This window comes from Ranitomeya imitator, chromosome 4, assembly GCF_032444005.1.
Source record: "Ranitomeya imitator isolate aRanImi1 chromosome 4, aRanImi1.pri, whole genome shotgun sequence".
NCBI lineage: Eukaryota > Metazoa > Chordata > Amphibia > Anura > Dendrobatidae > Ranitomeya > Ranitomeya imitator.
Genome location: NC_091285.1, coordinates 477,263,172 through 477,279,627, shown reverse-complemented (window position 1 = coordinate 477,279,627; position 16,456 = coordinate 477,263,172). Strand labels below are relative to the sequence as shown.

Below are 16,456 nucleotides of genomic sequence, written 5' to 3'. Positions count from 1 at the left end.
ATGATGACGTAGCAGTCTCGTGAGACTGCAATGCATGGACTGGACCATCACGAGGAGTGGGAAAGGCCTGGGCTGGATCTGGGGGCCAACAGAAGGTGAGTATATAATTATTTTTAATTTTTTAAATTATTTTTAATATTAGATCTTTTTACTATTGATGCTGCATAGGCAGCATCAATAGTAAAAAGTTGGTCACACAGGGTTAATAGCAGCGTTAACGGAGTGCGCTACACCACGGCATAACGCTGTCCGTTAACGCTGCCATTAACCCTGTGAGAGCGCTGACTGGAGGGGAGTATGGAGCGGGCACCGACGGCAGGGGAGTAGGGAGCAGCCATTTGGCGGCCGCACTGTGCCCATCGCTGATTGGTCGTGGCCATTTGACCGCGACCAATCAGCGACTTGGGATTTCCGTGACAGACAGCCAGACGGAAGTGACCCTTAGACAATTATATAGTAGATAGCAGCAGGTAAGGTGATGGGGATGTAGACAGATCTCCACAGCAGAGGGACTGAATATCTCAAGGAGAGCAGAAACAACAGGCCATAAGAAAAGAAGAAAGCACATGAAGTGCAGGATATTAGCTTGGATGATTTATTGCCACCTGTAAACCTCAGAACCAAGGATTTTCACAGAACTCATATTCAGCCTCTATCACCAGGAGAGACACTGCCACAAGAGAGAAAACAAACTTAGAATAGGCTGCAAACTGCATATCAGGGGTCTGAAAATTAAAGACAGAATGAATATTGCACCCTGAAACCTAGTGCAAATATATTAACTAAGGATAACCATTATCATTTCTAAAAAAAAATATATATATATTTGTCTGCTTAAAAGGTGTCCATAGTTTTTAAAGGTATTTAAAAATTAGTTTTAGTATTGATGCCAATGTCAGAAGTACTTACAGCTTACTCTTCAAAGCTCATAAGAAATTATATTTTATGCTGTTTATTATTCTATTAGTTTGGAATTGTAATAAGATTATTTGATTTCAACTTTATATCATAATGTACACATTTAAATATACATTTTCCTTGCAAATTTTATCTGTGCTTTTTACAATAAGCTAAAATCTAGAAAACGTCACACTTGCTAACTTTTGTTTTTATAAACTTAGAATTAAAGAGGTTGTCTACTACATTATAATTGATGACCTATCCTTAGGATAGGTCATCAATGTCGATCGGACGGGGTCTGACACCCGGCACCCAAGCCTACATTATAATTGATGACCTATCCTTAGGATAGGTCATCAATGTCGATCGAACGGGGTCTGACACCCGGCACCCAAGCCAATTACAGCTGCAAGTTGCTAAGGATAAGTCTCTATGAACTTTTCACATCTTGCCACTGGGATTTTTGACCATCCCTCAAGGCAAAACTGCCCCAGATTATTCAAGTTAGATTGTTTCAGCAATCTTAAAGTCTGACCACATATTCTCAATTGGATTAAGGTCTGGGCTTTGACTAGCCCACTCCAAAACATTTACACTTTTACCCTTAAACCACTCAAGTGTTGCTTTTACCAGTATCCTTTGGGTCATTGTCTTGTTGGTGAACCTACGTCCCAGTCTTGAATTAATTACAAACTATATATGCATGTCTTTGCCTGAAGAAGGAAATGCATAGCAAATAAATACTTTTAAAGCCACAATTCCCTTCTCCCTGTGACTTAAAGACCATAGGCAGCACTAATTTTTCACCATCCTAATCCCCATATTTTCCAATTCTTTATCTGGACTCTACGAGAGAGACAACTAGTGGAGCAGCAGCCAACAGGAGTACATGTCTAATCCAACTCATTGTTGTGCCTGATGTGCACAATTATTACAGGTGAGCACCTGCACGTTCAAAAAGTTCATGTTGTCCTGTTTGATCTTTGCAAGGTGTCTTTCATTTTTTTCATTTCATCAGTGACAGACTGAAACAGGTTTTGCTCAAGAATATTCCTGTATTTAGCACCATCCATATTTCCCTCAACTTGGACCTTTTTTACGGTCCCTGCTGCCAAAAAACATCCTCACAGCCTGATGCTGTCACCTCCATGTTTAATTGTGGGGATGGTATTCTTGGGGTGATGAGCTGTTGGTTTGGCTCCAGACATAGCGTTTACCTTGGTGGTCAAAAAGTAAAATTTTGGTCTCATCTGATCACAGCACTTTCCCCATACATTTGGGGAGTCTCCCATATGTCTTTTGGCAAACTCAAAGCTAGCCAATTTTTGTTTGTAAGAAAAGACTTTTCTGACCACTCTTCCACAGGGCCGCCTCTATGGAGTGTACAGCTTATTGTGGTTGTATGGACAGATACTCCCATCTCTGATTGAGAATTCTGCAGCTCCTTCAGAGTTTCCTTCTGTCTATGTGCTGCCTCTCTGATTAATGCCCTCCTTGCTCAGGCTAAGAGTTTTGGTGGGCAGCCCTCTCTTAGCAGGTTTGTTGTGGTACCATGTTCTTTCCATTTAATGATAATGGATTTGATGGTGCTCAGGGGGATCATCAGAGGTCAGCATTTTTTTTTAATAACCCAACCCTGACTTGTTCTTCTCAACAACTTTGTCCCTGACTTGTTTGGAGATCTACTTGGTCTTCATGGTGTTGTTTGGTTAGTGGTGCCTCTTGCTTAATGGTGTTGCAGCCTCTGTGGCCTTTCAAAAAAGGTGTATATATACTGATAGACATGTGACACTTAGATTGCACACAGGTGGACTTCCTCTCACTAAGTCTGTGACTTATGAAGGTAATTGCTTGCACCAGAATTTTTTAGGGACTTCATAGCCAAAGGGGTGAATACATACGCACATGCCAATTTTTAGTTATTTTATTGCATAAATTTACATTATCTCACTTCATCAGCTTAGACTATTTAGTGCTAATGCATCACACACAAATCTAATTACAAAAATTTTTAAACACAGGTTGTAACGTAACAAATTAGATAATAAGTCAAGGGGTGAATACTTTTGAAAGCCAAGAATAGGTCTTCAATAATAAAGTAGTGGACAACCTCTTTAAATGTATAATACCATCAGTATTGTTCCTGCAGGACTGTAAATTGTTAATTTCCTCTTGTCAGAGTTTTATTTTTATTTTTACAAAAAATTGTTTTTAGAATACAGAGAAGTACTTCGCAAAGCTATAGAAACTAAAAAAGATCCCAATACCACAAAGGCACAGTTCTTGTTGTACAATGAAGGCTTACGTAGGAATATGTGTCCGGTTATAACTTATCAGTCTGAAACCCTGGAAAATTGTGCCTTCAATGCTACACTTCCCCTTGTTTTAATCGTACATGGATGGTCGGTATGTATATATTTTTTTATTTATTTAAAACTGTATGAAATTAAATTATTATCTCACCATGACAACAACTTTTCAGTTAAAGGGATACTGTCAGCACAGAAGGATTGTTCAAACCAAGTACAGGTGCTTGGTGCTTCACTGCGGGACCAATCATTTACATAAACCTTCCCAGCTCTCGTCCGCTGGCCTGTCTGTCTTTAGAAAGACTGTGTGTAATGTCCCAAAGTTGTAGTGTATGTGCATTAAAATTTAGCAAAGCTAGCTGCTACCTCATTATGTTTGCACAATGTTCGCATTTCCCTTTGAAGATAATGTACATGAGAATTCAGTACATAGAAGTGGTTTATATATGCATGCAGTGGTGTACTAGTTATGTTCTGCTATCAGAAGGTTGTAAAGAGTTAACAAGGCAGATCTGCTTTGCATGTATGGCCATATGGTTAGAACACATGACCGAGTACTGAGCTTGGTGAAAGAGATGACATTTTGTGCCCAAGAGTAGTCGCAGACGAAAGCAGAAGGAGCAGGTAAGGCTAGGTTCACATTGCGTTAGGGCAATCCGTTAAGCGCATAGCGCTAGCGGATTGCGATAACGCAATGTTTATTTTGGTGCCGCGTTCGCCGTCCCTGCTAGCGCAGATCCCCGATCTGCGCTAGCAAGGGACGGACCTCGGACGCACCTCGGACGCTGCAAGCAGCGTCCGAGGTCCGTCACAAAAGAACGGCACATCGCTAGCGCGTGCCGAAAATGGCATGCGCTAGCGATGTGCTACAGGCAGAAATCACATTGCTGTCAATGGGTGCGCTAACGGACCCGTTGCATGGCGTTAATTGCGACATTGTTGCCGTGCAACGCAGTCCGTTAGCGTTAACTCATTAACGCAATGTGAACCTAGCCTAGCCTATCGTAAGGACTGTGCATCTAAGCAGAAGTTGGAGTTCAGGAATTACTGCACCATTTATATATCCGCATTACTATACTGGAAAGTAACTGATTGCTGCACTGGAATTGAAACTCTGTTAAATCATACTTTATGTGGATGTACTTGTGTATTCGTGCAGCAAGTAAAATTTATCAACAGTCCCTCTGGCCTCCATTTTCTGGACTATTTGGAGCGCACCGCATCACATCACACTACCAAGAAACACAAGCTAATTAAGTGCAGGCAGGAGTCACAAACTTTCTTTTCTTTTTTTTTGTCCCTGCCATAGTGAAGTGGTAGCATCCACACACCACATGGTGCGTGACCTATGGCATAGTAATGTGTGCATTACAATTTCTGCTGTTTACGAACAGGTTCCTATTAAATTAAAGGTCTGCTAGGAGGTGTAAATGTGATTATAACATCAGTGAGAACAAGCACAGCACCAGAAGCAAGTCCCGCCTTCCTCATTGTGTCTCAGCCAATTGCAGGACAGCGTGTCAAAGAAGAGAAAGTCCCGCCTCTTATACAGCCCCTTGCAAAACAGAACTGCACAAAGCAAGTGCCACCATTATCCAAAGCTACGAAATTGCAGTGCAGTATTAGTGATTCCTGCAGCAGAAGAACACCGGATTATAGCCACAATTAAAGGGACAACACCTTTTTGCTTCACCCAAGGGTAAGCAAACTTTATCAGCATCTTATTATAATAGAGTGTACAACATGTCTGAGGATAAAGAGTGTCACTTACCCAGCAGTAGTGGAGCTTCCAGCATGGCCCATGCAATGCCTCTAACTATGCTGTATTATTTTGTAGCGCCATGGCTCCCAAGCTATAAAGGGGATGCCCATGAACTAAGAATTCAGAGAAAAGATGCAGCCCATGTTTAGACTTTATCCAGTGTCTACAGAGCAGAAGGTGGAAATATTAATTGGGCAATTGAGTGGAGCATCTCTAAGGGAGGTGAAATCATGGCCCCATACTGAGAAAAAAATTACTGAATAAATCTTTGAGAGACTGATTGCCACCTTTGATACCAGAACAGTCCCAGAATTAAAAATGTGTTTTTTGGCAGCAAACAGCAGCTTGATGAGTCACGCCCCTGGCTTGCTATTAGCACTGCATGGTATACTTCAGTGGACCCTCATGAAGTAATGAATGCAGATACCGCCTAATGAACCAGTTTGTAAAAGGGGCTAGTACAGAGTCTATCAAGACTCAACCAAGAATACTTTCCCTACAGGACCCAGACAGCTCATTCTTAGACTTCACGAAGGTGGCCATTGGAGTACTGGGAGTAGATGCAGGTTCCAGCCAAGTTCCCGTTTGCAACAGTCCATGAAACCAGCCTAAGAACCAAATAAGTACTTTCCCTAGACCTGAAATAGCAACACCAACTTCCCTCGAAGAGACTGTTACCAACTGTACTCAAGTTCAAGCCCATAATGCTGCAGGAGAGCTGAGCGAGCAAGTTGTAGAACTCACCAAGAGACCAATATTAGTGCGTGAGGAACTAAAGGATTTAAAGCAGCAGTACTATTAGCAACCTGAAGTCTCCTGGTTCCACAGAGACAGATGGCATTATGGTTCCAGAGACAGTGGTTATGGCAACCCAGGAAGACGGCCCACAGATCAGTTTGAGATTCAAGGGTCCAGACGCCCTAGGTCCAGAGTATCCAAAATAGGCCCCTAGATACATTGGCAAATGTCCAGTAATCACCATTGAAATCAATTAAATTCCTTTCTCAGTTTTATATCACACAGGCTCGCAAGTCACCAACATTCAAGCCTCCTAATATGAATGCTACTGGAATCCTGACCAGTTACTGCACTTTCCAGAAGTCTTTATAAATGTTATTGCCAGCAAAGGACAAGCTGTTCACCAGCAAGGTTATTGGCCAAGCAGAGGTCCCAAGACCGGGTCTAATTGTTCTTGATGTCCAGGATGAAGTTGCCCCTGTTGTCCTTGGCATGAACATTTTACAAAACTGCCTGCAAGAGATGCTGGATGCCCTGAAGCATTACGTGACTTTGGCTCCATCCAAAGAAAGAGAAGTGATCCAGAGAACCATCTGCCTACTGCATGGGCACATAAAGTTTCCTGGCCCCGATGGATCACCGGTATGGCCCAGGTGCTGAGTAGATGGACGTCCTATCAAATTTCTCCCAGATACTGAGACAGAGATCTGGTGCAAAGCACAAATAGGACCGCAAAGTCAAAACTATGATGTCCTGGTGGAACTGATCCTGCTCAATGGTGAAGAGTCTGTTCTGGTCCCACGCAGTCTAGCTATGATAACCAAAGGGAGAGTCCCTATTCGTTTGCTGAATCTCAGTGATCAACAGGTGAAGTTGAGAAAGTACCACGCTGTCGCCAAGCTGTCAAGTGTCGTTCCATGCTATCCTGAGTCAAGAGGCGCTTCACTGCCAACAAGGTGCCCAGACAGAGGTTAACCCCATGAAAACTCCTGAAAACCTGGAGTAGTGGAATTCTGAATGCTGTGAGAGAACATCATCAAGCCTTCAGTAAGAATTTCACAGACATGGGAACGTGGACGTCATCCAGCACACCATCCCCACTGGTTCATACTCACCTTTCCGGCAAAGACATATGCCCGTCCATCGATGCTCCAGCCAGTAAAAACATTAATACAGGATATGAAAAGCATAGAGGTTATCAGAGAAAATCACAGTCCCTGGGCGGCACCACGTATCTGTGTGTGAACTGTAGAAAGCTGAATAGCGTCACCCACAAATATGCCTACTCCATGCCACATATTGAGGAATCCTTCACAGCCTTAAAGTCATCTGCATTCTTCTCAACATTAAACCTGACCAGCGGGTAAAGTACCTGTATCTCCAAAAGACCAAGAGAAAACAGCCTTCGCAACACATATGGGCCTGTTCTTTTTCCATTTTATGCCATTTGGACTGTGAAATGCCCCAGGAACTATCCAAAGGCTAATGGAATATTGCATAGGTCACAAGAACTTTTAGATGGTCCTCATTTAGCTGGTCCAAGAAGTCAGAAGTTTGTTGGGACCTGCAGGATACTACTTCATCAAAAATTTCACCCAGATTGCTGCACCCCTGCAAGAGCTTAAAACACCAAAAACACGGAGAAAAAAGTCAATTTGAAAATTAATACATTTCTTTATTCAAAAAAGCATTCCAAGACAGGCATATAAACACATACATGAAAACATATACTGTAAGTACAAGGTCAAGTAAGGGGCTCAAGTTGCAGAAGACTAGCTCATCCTAAAAAACAACATATGGTGGACATGGGAAATGAACCATAAGAAGGTATTTTATAGTAATAAAAAATGCTATGTAAAGTACCAGTGCTTCAGCATTCCATATAGTCCTAACACAATGCATAGTAACACTGGAGTGACAACTATTAATCTAATTTAAATGTTGTTTCATCAAAAAAAACTGTTGCAAGGGAAGTTCCCTACCAGTTCAGCAATGCATGTATTCAGGGTAAAATACATAACTTAATCCGAGTTCTTACCCATGATCTAACACAATGATGAATCAGTCAGCAGCCGGAACGCATGTTTCACGTGGGCTTACTCGGAAGTGTCTAAGGAGTGTCCATAAAACATCAGGCCTGTCAACCTAAAGGTATAAGGCCTTTACTCTGATTGTGTTTTCACATTATGGAATCTGTTCTGTGATATTGTTTTCACCCCTGCAAGAGCTGTTGAGAGGCCATTCTTCATGTCAGACAAGAAAGAGTCAATTGATCATCTGGACTGAGGAACTACATGCCTCCTTCAATTAACTGAAGAAAATGTTGACAGAGGCTCCTTTCCTTGCATACCCTGACTACAACTGTCTGTTTCACCTTTATACCAATGCTAGCAAGAAAAGGCTAGGAGCTGTTCTTGCACAAGTCCAAGAAGGTAAGGAGAAGGTAATTGCCTATGCGAGTTGTTCCCTCAGACCAACAGAACGAAGTCCAGAGAACTACAGTGCCTTCAAGATGGAGCTCCTTGCATTGGTATGGGAAGTGACAGAGAAGTTCAGAGACTACTTGGTGGCTACTCCTTTCATAGCCTTCACAGACAACAACCTGTTGCCGCACCTGAACATTGTCCAACTGGGAGCCCTAGAACAGAGATGGCCATCAAGACTGGCAAATTACCATATCAATATCAAATACAGAGCAGGAAAATCTAACACCAATGCTGATGAATTGTCGTGGCTTCCTACTTGTAAAGAACCTGAAGGTGATGAATGGGAAGAAGTAGAGATGCCAGATTTCCACCAATTGTCTGTAAAGCAGGAAGACCATGTTCTGAGGTGAAATCTTTATCCTTTATCTGACCAGCAAGAGCAACAGTTGCAAACTGAGTCCAATGTGTCTTAATCCAGGAAAAAAAGTAGAGTGCCGAATACTCTAAGGAATTTCCTCACAACAAAGAATGGACTCCATAGAGACCAGGGCATCTACAGAAACATTGAGTTGAAAAGACTCTTAAGACAGTGGAAATGGCTATTCTTTGAAAGAGAATTGCTGGTTCGAAGAACCATTATCCCAACTACCCATTAGCGAGTAATCCAGATCGAAGTACCAAAGCAAGATGCCAACTTTGTCTTGGAAGCCTATCATAACTAATCTGGACATTTTAGAGAGCATAGAAAGCTAGCACTCAACCACTGTGATTCACGGTGCCAGTTAACGGTGCCAAGGGTCCCATAAGCCATAAGATAAAGGAATCACTGCACTCGTATAATGAAAGTTGCTTATATCAGAATTTTATTCGGCTAGGACTTATAGTGAAGCGATAGGCAAGTAACGTTTCGGCCAACCCGTGGCCTTGATCACAATATCACTGCAATAGACAGAGAGAGAAAAAAATTCAAAATCAGACAAAAATACATATACATATTTACATATTTACACTTATGAATGCATGTCAAGAATAGTTGCCAGGGTAGGGCATACCCCAAAATAAAGATACAAATTACATCTGATAGATAGAGTTCGTGCCTTGGAAGAACCCGAGATCAGTGAGAGTGGTTTCAAGAAGCAGAGCATACGGTATCTAGACGGATAAGACGAATGAACATACCCAAATAGGATTTGATGTTAAGGTAAGAATATTGCATAACTGGGGAATCTGATAAAGGACGCAATTGTGAAAACCTGCAAGGGATAATATAGAGTAAATCACAGGGAAAAACATAGAGAGCATATATACAGACAGCATGTATATGTATGATACCCAGGGATTAGAAACCGGAAATAGAGACCCTTGTAAAGAAACTGCAGACTGGCTATACCCAAAGCCTCATTGTCCAGAGTGAGGGGGCCAGAGTTTGGTGCCCCGAGCATGGGTGTGCATGGTTGAGGAGTAGTACAGTGAAAAAAGAAGCCGTAATGAGATCACCTAGAACCTGTGAATGAGCCACGTGGTACAAAGGTTAAAATACTAACCAAAATGGTATGGTCTAAGCGCTCAACTTGCCAGTGCAATGTAAACGTAGCTCCATCTGGGAATGAATTTATAGAATTGGAGAGTGTGGCTATAAAGAGAAATTAATAATACCGGTGTAAAAACTCCAGGTAACAGGTGTCATGGACTGCCAATCTATGGGTGCTTAGAGATCAATCTAGTACCTCTTTTGCATATAGAATCAGGGCTATGGGTCCGCTGTGTCATCCCTGTGTAACTTGATATATCCCAGAGGGAACAGAGGAAGATAGCGCTGTAAATAAGAGAGTAATATAAGGCTAAAAGTTAATGCAATGGGTTGGTTATAACTTATCTGAAAGTATGCTGGGGTCTCACATCCTGTGCCAGTGTCGGCACTTCCCACTTGGCCACCAACGCTTGCTCCACGTGCAGGAAACAAAGAGACACGGATGTGAGACCCCAGCATACTTTCAGAGAAGTTATAACCAACCCATTGCGCTAACTTTTAGCCTTATATTACTCTCTTATTTACAAAGCTATCTTCCAGTCTGCAGTTTCTTTACAAGGGTCTCTATTTCCGGTTTCTAATCCCTGGGTTTCATACATATACATGCTGTCTGTATACAGTTAGGGCCAGAAATATTTGGACAGTGACACAATTTTTGCGAGTTGGGCTCTGCATGCCACCACATTGGATTTGAAATGAAACCTCTACAACAGAATTCAAGTGCAGATTGTAACGTTTAATTTGAAGGGTTGAACAAAAATATCTGATAGAAAATGTAGGAATTGTACACATTTCTTTACAAACACTCCACATTTTAGGAGGTCAAAAGTAATTGGACAAATAAACATAACCCAAACAAAATATTTTTATTTTCAATATTTTGTTGCAAATCCTTTGGAGGCAATCACTGCCTTAAGTCTGGAACCCATGGACATCACCAAACGCTGGGTTTCCTCCTTCTTAATGCTTTGCCAGGCCTTTACAGCCGCAGCCTTCAGGTCTTCCTTGTTTGTGGGTCTTTCCGTCTTAAGTCTGGATTTGAGCAAGTGAAATGCATGCTCAATTGGGTTTAGATCTGGAGATTGACTTGGCCATTGCAGAATGTTCCACTTTTTGGCTCTCATGAACTCCTGGGTAGCATTGGCTGTATGCTTGGGGTCATTGTCCTTCTGTACTATGAAGCACCGTCCAATCAACTTTGCAGCATTTGGCTGAATCTGGGCTGAAAGTATATCCCGGTACACTTCAGAATTCATCCGGCTACTCTTGTCTGCTCTTATGTCATCAATAAACACAAGTGACCCAGTGCCATTGAAAGCCATGCATGCCCATGCCATCACGTTGCCTCCACCATGTTTTACAGTGGATGTGGTGTGCCTTGGATCATGTGCCGTTCCCTTTCTTCTCCAAACTTTTTTCTTCCCATCATTCTGGTACAGGTTGATCTTTGTCTCATCTGTCCATAGAATACTTTTCCAGAACTGAGCTGGCTTCTTGAGGTGTTTTTCTGCAAATTTAACTCTGGCCTGTCTATTTTTGGTATTGATGAATGGTTTGCATCTAGATGTGAACCCTTTGTATTTACTGTCATGGAGTCTTCTCTTTACTGTTGACTTAGAGACAGATACACCTACTTCACTGAGAGTGTTCTGGACTTCAGTTGATGTTGTGAACGGGTTCTTCTTCACCAAATTAAGTATGCGGCGATCATCCACCACTGTTGTCATCTGTGGACGCCCAGGCCTTTTTGAGTTCCCAAGCTCACCAGTCAATTCCTTTTTTCTCAGAATGTACCCAACTGTTGATTTTGCTACTCCAAGCATGTCTGCTATCTCTCTGATGGATTTTTTCTTTTTTTTCAGCCTCAGGATGTTCTGCTTCACCTCAATTGAGAGTTCCTTTGACCGCATGTTGTCTGCTCACAGCAACAGCTTCCAAATGCAAAACCACACACCTGGAATCCACCCCTGACCTTTTAACTACTTCATTGATTACAGGTTAACGAGGGAGACGCCTTCAGAGTTAATTGCAGCCCTTAGAGTCAATTGTCCAATTACTTTTGGTCCCTTGAAAAAGAGGACGCTATGCATTACAGAGCTATGATTCCTAAATCCTTTCTCCGATTTGGATGTGGAAACTATCATATTGCAGCTGGGAGTGTGCACTTTCAGCCCATATTATATATATAATTGTATTTCTGAACATGTTTTTGTAAACAGCTAAAATAACAAAACTTGTGTCACTGTCCAAATATTTCTGGCCCTAACTGTATATGCTCTCTATGTTTTTCCCTGTGATTTACTCTATATTATCCCTTGCAGGTTTTCACAATTGCGTCCTTTATCAGATTCCCCATTTATGAAATATTCCTACCTTAACATCAAATCCAATTTGGGTATGTTCATTCGTCTTATTCGTCTAGATACCGTATGCTCTGCTTCTTGAAACCACTCTCCCTGATCTCGGGTTCTTCCAAGGCACGAACTCCATCTATCAGATGAAATTTGTATCTTTATTTTGGAGTATACCTTACCCTGCCTACTATTCTTGACATGCATTCATAAGTGTAAATATGTAAATATGTATATGTATTTTTGTCTGATTTTGAAATTTTGTTTGTTTTTCTCTCTGTCTATTACAGCGATATTGTGATCAAGGCCACGAGTTGGCCGAAACTTTACTTGCCTATCGCTTCACTATAAGTCCTAGCCGAATAAAATTCTGATATAAGCAACTTTCATTATACGAGTGCAGCGATTCCTTTATCTTATAATCTGGACATTTTGGTTGCCACAAGACTGAGGCCAACATCCGAACTAGATACTATTGGATAGGGATGGGAAATGGCATAGAAAAATGGTGCCATAAATGTACCGCTTGCACATTGAGACGTGTGAAAGCTCTCACCAGAAAGCACTGCTGCACCCAATAGTCACTCATAAACCATTGGAATTGGTTGCACTGGATTATGTGGAACTACAGCTTACTGCGACTGGAGTCTCCTACGCCCTGACTATCATCGACCACTATGCAAAATTTGATGTTGCAGTGCCATTGAAAGACCTTACAGTGAAAACGACAGCCAAAATCTTCTGGAAGACATTCGTACAACCTTATGGATATCCAGAAAGGATCCTAACTGATACAGGTGCTGAATTTGAATATGAACTGTTCCAAGAACTGTGTACTCTCTATGGCTGTACGAAAGTGAGAACAACTGCATATCTTCAATAGTATATCGGTCTGTGTGAGCAGATGAATCAGACTCTAATTGATATGCTACTGGCTCAGCAGAGAACAGATCGGTAAAATCTACTGCCAGAATTGTTCAATCTCTTCAATAACAATGTCCATTATTCCACCGGGTATACGCCTTATTACTAGAGTTGAGCGAAACGGATCGTTCATTTTCAAAAGTCGCCGACTTTTGGCAAAGTCGGATTTCATGAAACCCGACCCGATCCCTGTGTGGGGTCGGCCATGCGGTACGCGACTTTCGCGCCAAAGTCGCGTTTCGTATGACGTGCTTGGCGCCATTTTTTTCAGCCAATGAAGGGGCGTGGGCAGAGTGATGACATAGGTCTTAGGGGCGTGGACGCCTATCGCCATGTTGTCGCTTGTGCGCTGTAGCGATTTGCACTGTGTAACACCAGCTTTTCAGTTCAGGGACGGACGGAGGGGGAGAGGGGGAGAGGGGGAGAGAGAGAGAGAGAGAGAGAGAGAGAAGAAAAAAAAAAATTCCCATTGGCTTTGCATTGGGTTTCGTGTTTCGGTCGATCCTCGACTTTTCGCCATAATCGGCCGATTTCACTCGACTCGACTTTTGAGATAGTCGGGTTTCGCGAACCCTACTTATTACCAGATGTTTGGTAGACAAGGAAGACTACCAGCAGATGTTGCCTTGGAAGTGCGAGTTCCAGAGACAGCCAACCCTCTACCACACACTGGTTGGGTCACAGAGCATTAGCAATGACTTGAAAAAGCTAATGTCATTGTGGAAAAGAGAATGAAAGTCGTTTGTCAGAGACAGAAAGAGAACAACAACATGAATGCCAAAGCAAAACCCCTGTCAGTCGGGTTAAGAAGAATCATCACACCAGCAAACTAGATGAGCAGTGCGATACTTGCCAAACATCGTTCGAGCTATCGCTATGCCTGGAGTAGAAATCTACAATATCTCTAAGGAGAATGAAGGGACAACCAAGTTGGTACAGCATAGCCATGTGAAGCTTTGCTGACAGATGACATCCCAGATGCCTCCAGCGGACAATACCAGCGGAGATGGCATTGCCAACAATCCACCAGATGACGTCAGAGTTCATTCCAGAAGGAATCCTGTTGAGAGTGCCTTTCCAGGTCAGGTACCCTCTGACAAAAGGTCAGAGACACCTGCCGAATGCCAAGATATGTTTTCTGCTGGATGGCCATTTGGTCCTTGTTTGTGGTGGTTCATCCCACAACCTGATTATCCACAGTGCGATCTTGTTGATTCTCAGTCCCCCACTGGATATATTGACTCTGAATCCCTTGAGAATGAGCCCCAATCATATCACAAGTAAATCATTGAGAAGGTCAGAGAGAGTGAACAGAGGCCGTGTGCTAGCAAGATACCTTGAATGACTAAGTTAATCCTTTACTCTACATACTTTAATTGGGACAATTAAAAGAGAAAATAGCCCACTACAAGAGACTGTGATACAACACCCCCATGTAGATCCTCCTTTTATAGTTCATAGCGCTAATTCAGGCATTTTTCCACAGGAATGGGGGAAAGTTGGGGAGATCATCTCTCACTGTTCAAGAGTTCAAATTCTTGTATAGTGTGTCCTTCAATATTGGCAGAACAACAAGCTGCATGCACTGATACAAAGAGTAATCAACATATTAACAAACATCAATAGTTCAATTACCCTGTTTATTTGTTTCCCAAGGATACTAGGACAATAAGCTGCAAGGCCTGATACAATAGGTAAATGGCAGCCTTTCAACAATTCACAAACATCAATTCTATCTACATCAAAAGTCAACATTCAAACTTATATATTGAGGAAAAAGGTATTTAGTCAGCCACCAATTGTGCATGTTCTCTCATTTAAAAAGATGAGAGAGACCTGTAATTGACATGATAGGTACACCACAACTATGAGAGTCAAAATGAGAAAGCATCCAGAAAATCACCTTGTCTGATCTGGCAAGATTTATTTTGCAAATTACGGTGGAAAATAAGTATTTGGTCACCTAAAACCATGCAAGATTTCTGGCTCTCACAGACCTGTGACTTCTTCTTTAAGAGGCTCCTCTCTCCTTCACTCATTACCTGTAGCAATGGCACCTGCTTGAACTTGTTATCAGTATAAAAGACACCTGTCCACAACCTCACATGGTCACACTCCAAGCTCCACTATGGTGAAGACTAAAGAGCTGTCGAAGGACACCAGAAACAAAATTGTAGCTGTGCACCAGGCTGGGAAGACATAATCTGCAATAGGCAAGCAGCTTGCTGTGATGAAATCATCTGTGGGAGCAATAATAAGAAAATGAAAGACATACAAGACCACTGATAATCTCCCTCAAACTCGGGCTCCACGCATGATCTCACCCCGTCGGGTCAAAATGATCACTAGAACAAAGCAAAAATCCCAGAACCAGACTGGGGGACCTAGTGAATGACCTACATAGAGCTGTGACCACCGTGACAAAGGCTACCATCAGTAACACACTACGCCACCAGTGACTCAGATCCGGCAGTGCCAGACGTGTCCCCCTGCTTAAGGCAGTACATGTCTGGGCCCGTCTGAAGTGTTCTAGAGAGCATTTGGATTATCCAGAAGAGTATTGGGAGTATGTCATATGGTCCGATGAAACCAAATTAGAACTGTTTGGTAGAAACAAAACTTGTCGTGTTTGGAGGAGACAGATTGCTGAGTTGCATCTAAAGAACACCATACCTACTGCGAAGCATAGAGGTGGCAACATCATGCTTTGGGGCGCAACATCATGCTTTGGGGCTGTTTCTCTGCAAAGAGACCAGGACGACTGATCTGTGTTCATGAAAGAATGAATGGGGCCATGTATCTTGAGATTTTGAGTGCAAACCTCCTTCCATCAGCAAGGGCATTGAAGATGAAACGTGGATGGGTCTTTCAGCATGATAAAGATTCCAAGAACACCATCATGGCAATGAAGGAGTGGCTTCATAAGAAGCATATGAAGATCCTGGAGTGGCCTAGCCATTCTCCAGATCTTAACCTCATAGAAAACCTTTGGAGGGAGTTGAAAGTCCATGTTGCCCAGGGACAGGCCCAAAACATCACTACTCTAGAGGAGATCTGCATGGAGGAATGGGCCAACATACCACCAACAGTATGTACCAATCTTGTGAAGACTTACAGAAAACGTTTGACCTCTGTCATTGCCAATAAAGGATATATAACAAAATATTGAGATGAACTTTTATTAATGACCAATACTTATTTTCCACCATAATTTGCAAAATAAATCTTGCCAAATCAGACAAGGTGATTTTCTGGATTTGTTTTCTCATTTTGACTCTCATAGTTTTGGTCTATCTATAATGTCAATTAAAGGCCTCTCTCATCTTTTAAGTGGTAGAACTTGCATAATTGGTGGCTAACTAAATACTTTTTTCCCCCACGGTATGAACAATAGCTCATGTCCCTGGGCCTACTAAATATACATATGGCATTATTAAGAATAAATGCTGTGTTGTCACAGGCTGCAGCCAGGTACTGCACATCTGCCTCCAATTCAAATCAATATGTGGCAGATA

General features: G+C 42.2%; 1 protein-coding gene across 1 annotated transcript in view; it reads left to right on the top strand.

Annotated features, from left to right (window-relative positions):
* Positions 1-16,456, top strand: part of LIPC (lipase C, hepatic type) — a 305,016-nt gene that overhangs the window by 234,913 nt on the left and 53,647 nt on the right. The window contains exon 4 of the mRNA XM_069762120.1: positions 3,116-3,306. Coding sequence (XP_069618221.1) covers positions 3,116-3,306 — 191 coding nt within the window. The remainder of the gene's footprint in view (positions 1-3,115; positions 3,307-16,456) is intronic.